The sequence below is a fragment of the Dipodomys ordii genome, unplaced genomic scaffold (assembly GCF_000151885.1).
Source record: "Dipodomys ordii isolate 6190 unplaced genomic scaffold, Dord_2.0 Scaffold27, whole genome shotgun sequence".
NCBI classification, from domain to species: Eukaryota; Metazoa; Chordata; class Mammalia; order Rodentia; family Heteromyidae; genus Dipodomys; species Dipodomys ordii.
Genome location: NW_012267243.1, coordinates 15,274,731 through 15,276,512, shown reverse-complemented (window position 1 = coordinate 15,276,512; position 1,782 = coordinate 15,274,731). Strand labels below are relative to the sequence as shown.

Below are 1,782 nucleotides of genomic sequence, written 5' to 3'. Positions count from 1 at the left end.
CTGGCCGCCGACGCCCGGGACGCCGCGCCGGTCTCCCCCGTGCGCCAGAACTACCACCCGGACTGCGAGGCCGCCGTCAACCAGCAGATCAACCTGGAGCTGCACGCCTCCTACGTCTACCTGTCCATGGCCCACTACTTCTCGCGAGACGACGTGGCGCTGGACAACTTCTCCCGCTACTTCCGGCGCCAGTCCGGCGAGGAGCGCGAGCACGCCGAGCGCCTGATGCGGCTGCAGACGCAGCGCGGCGGCCGCCTGCGCCTGCGCGACATCCCCCGGCCGGCGCTGGACGACTGGCAGGGCGGCCTGCAGGCCATGCGGCGCGCGCTGCTCCTGGAGCGCGACGTCAACCAGGCGCTGCTCGACCTGCACGCGCTGGCCGCGGAGAAGGGCGACCCGCACCTGTGCGACTTCCTGGAGACGCACTACCTGGGCGAGCAGGTGCGGGCCATCAAGGAGCTGGCCGACCACGTGCACAACCTGGCGGCCCTGGGCGCCCCCGACTCGGGCCTGGCCGAGTACCTGTTCGACAAGCACACCCTGGGGCCGGAGGGCGCGCAGAACTGAGCCCGCCCGGCGCCCCGACAGACCGCTGGACGGACGGACGGACAGACCAGGCGGCCATGACACTACCGGGCCTGCAGGAAAAGCCCTGGAAAGCGCTGCCGGACACCTCCTCCGTCCCCAGACCCTTCCTCCGACGCGACCAGGCCCCGAAATCCCGCCTCCGCCAGCCCCACGCGCGCCCGCCGGTTCCAAGATCCTGTCCCCACCCCGACCCCGCCGAGAACACGCGTGGTGTGGCCGGAAGCCGCCCACGAGGAGGGCCGCGCGCCTGCGCCTTCCCGGTAGAACCGTCTGAGGATGGCCTGCTTTCTGAGAAGTGTATCCGCCATCCGTTCGTCCGTGTGCCAGATGCTGGCCTTGGAAAGTCAGTGTGTGTTCGAATTGGAAGGGATCTGAGAATTGTTGCTATTAAAACCAGAAACACGAAGAGGCTTGAGTGGTTGGTGTGTGGCTCAGAATCCCCCCGAGCATTTGCGATCTCAGCTCTTTGCCTCTAAGAAACGATGGCAGAGCGAGCTGTTTGGCCCCATGCTCCATAGATGGCCACTGGGCTACATAACCTCCTTTGAACACACCCCAGAGGGTGAACACACTGCATAAAACACTTCTACATGGTCCTCAGAATAGAGGGGAAAGAACTTGGAGTGGAAAAACTCAACCATGGGTCCAGAACCAAGAAAGCATCTGCTGAGAGTACATGCTTTCTTTGGCCAAGAGTAAGGGTGAGGTAAGTGGGAAAACTTGGAGAAAGAACAGGCACTGGGCCAGATTAGATTGGAAGTTGGGAAAATGGGCAAGTCCAGTGGATAGCTGGGCAGTGCCCTCCACAGAAGACTGCTAACACTGGGCAGTCAGAAGCTTAAAAATGGTTGTGTAGAAGAATAACCTGAAAAGCACCTGACTGTCTTTGGTTGGTTTTTCTTTTGTGTGGGGGGGGGCAGAGGGGGGGAATTATCTGAGGCACCGATGCCAAGATAGAATTCACTGTACAAGAAATCTGAAGCAAAAGGCTCTAAGAGAAAATGAGAAAGGAGTTGAAAGAAATAAGGTATGGTCTTCACACTTTGTGTAAGTCTGGTCCCCAGGGAAGGAAGAAGGAAAGTCATGCAAGGCTATCCAGATCTCCAGCTGGTAAAAAGCAGAGGAGTCCTCGGTCTCACAGAAATGGCCCACCTAGGTACATTTTCGGTATTCCCTGACTGACTGAGAGGAAAC

The 1,782-nt window shown here is 59.9% G+C and overlaps 1 protein-coding gene across 1 annotated transcript in view; it reads left to right on the top strand.

The window, feature by feature from the left end:
- Ftmt (ferritin mitochondrial) overlaps positions 1-567 on the top strand; it is a 9,880-nt gene extending 9,313 nt beyond the window's left edge. Inside the window, exon 3 of the mRNA XM_013015548.1 lies at positions 3-567. Coding sequence (XP_012871002.1) covers positions 3-567 — 565 coding nt within the window. The remainder of the gene's footprint in view (positions 1-2) is intronic.
- Positions 568-1,782: the final 1,215 nt, after the last annotated feature.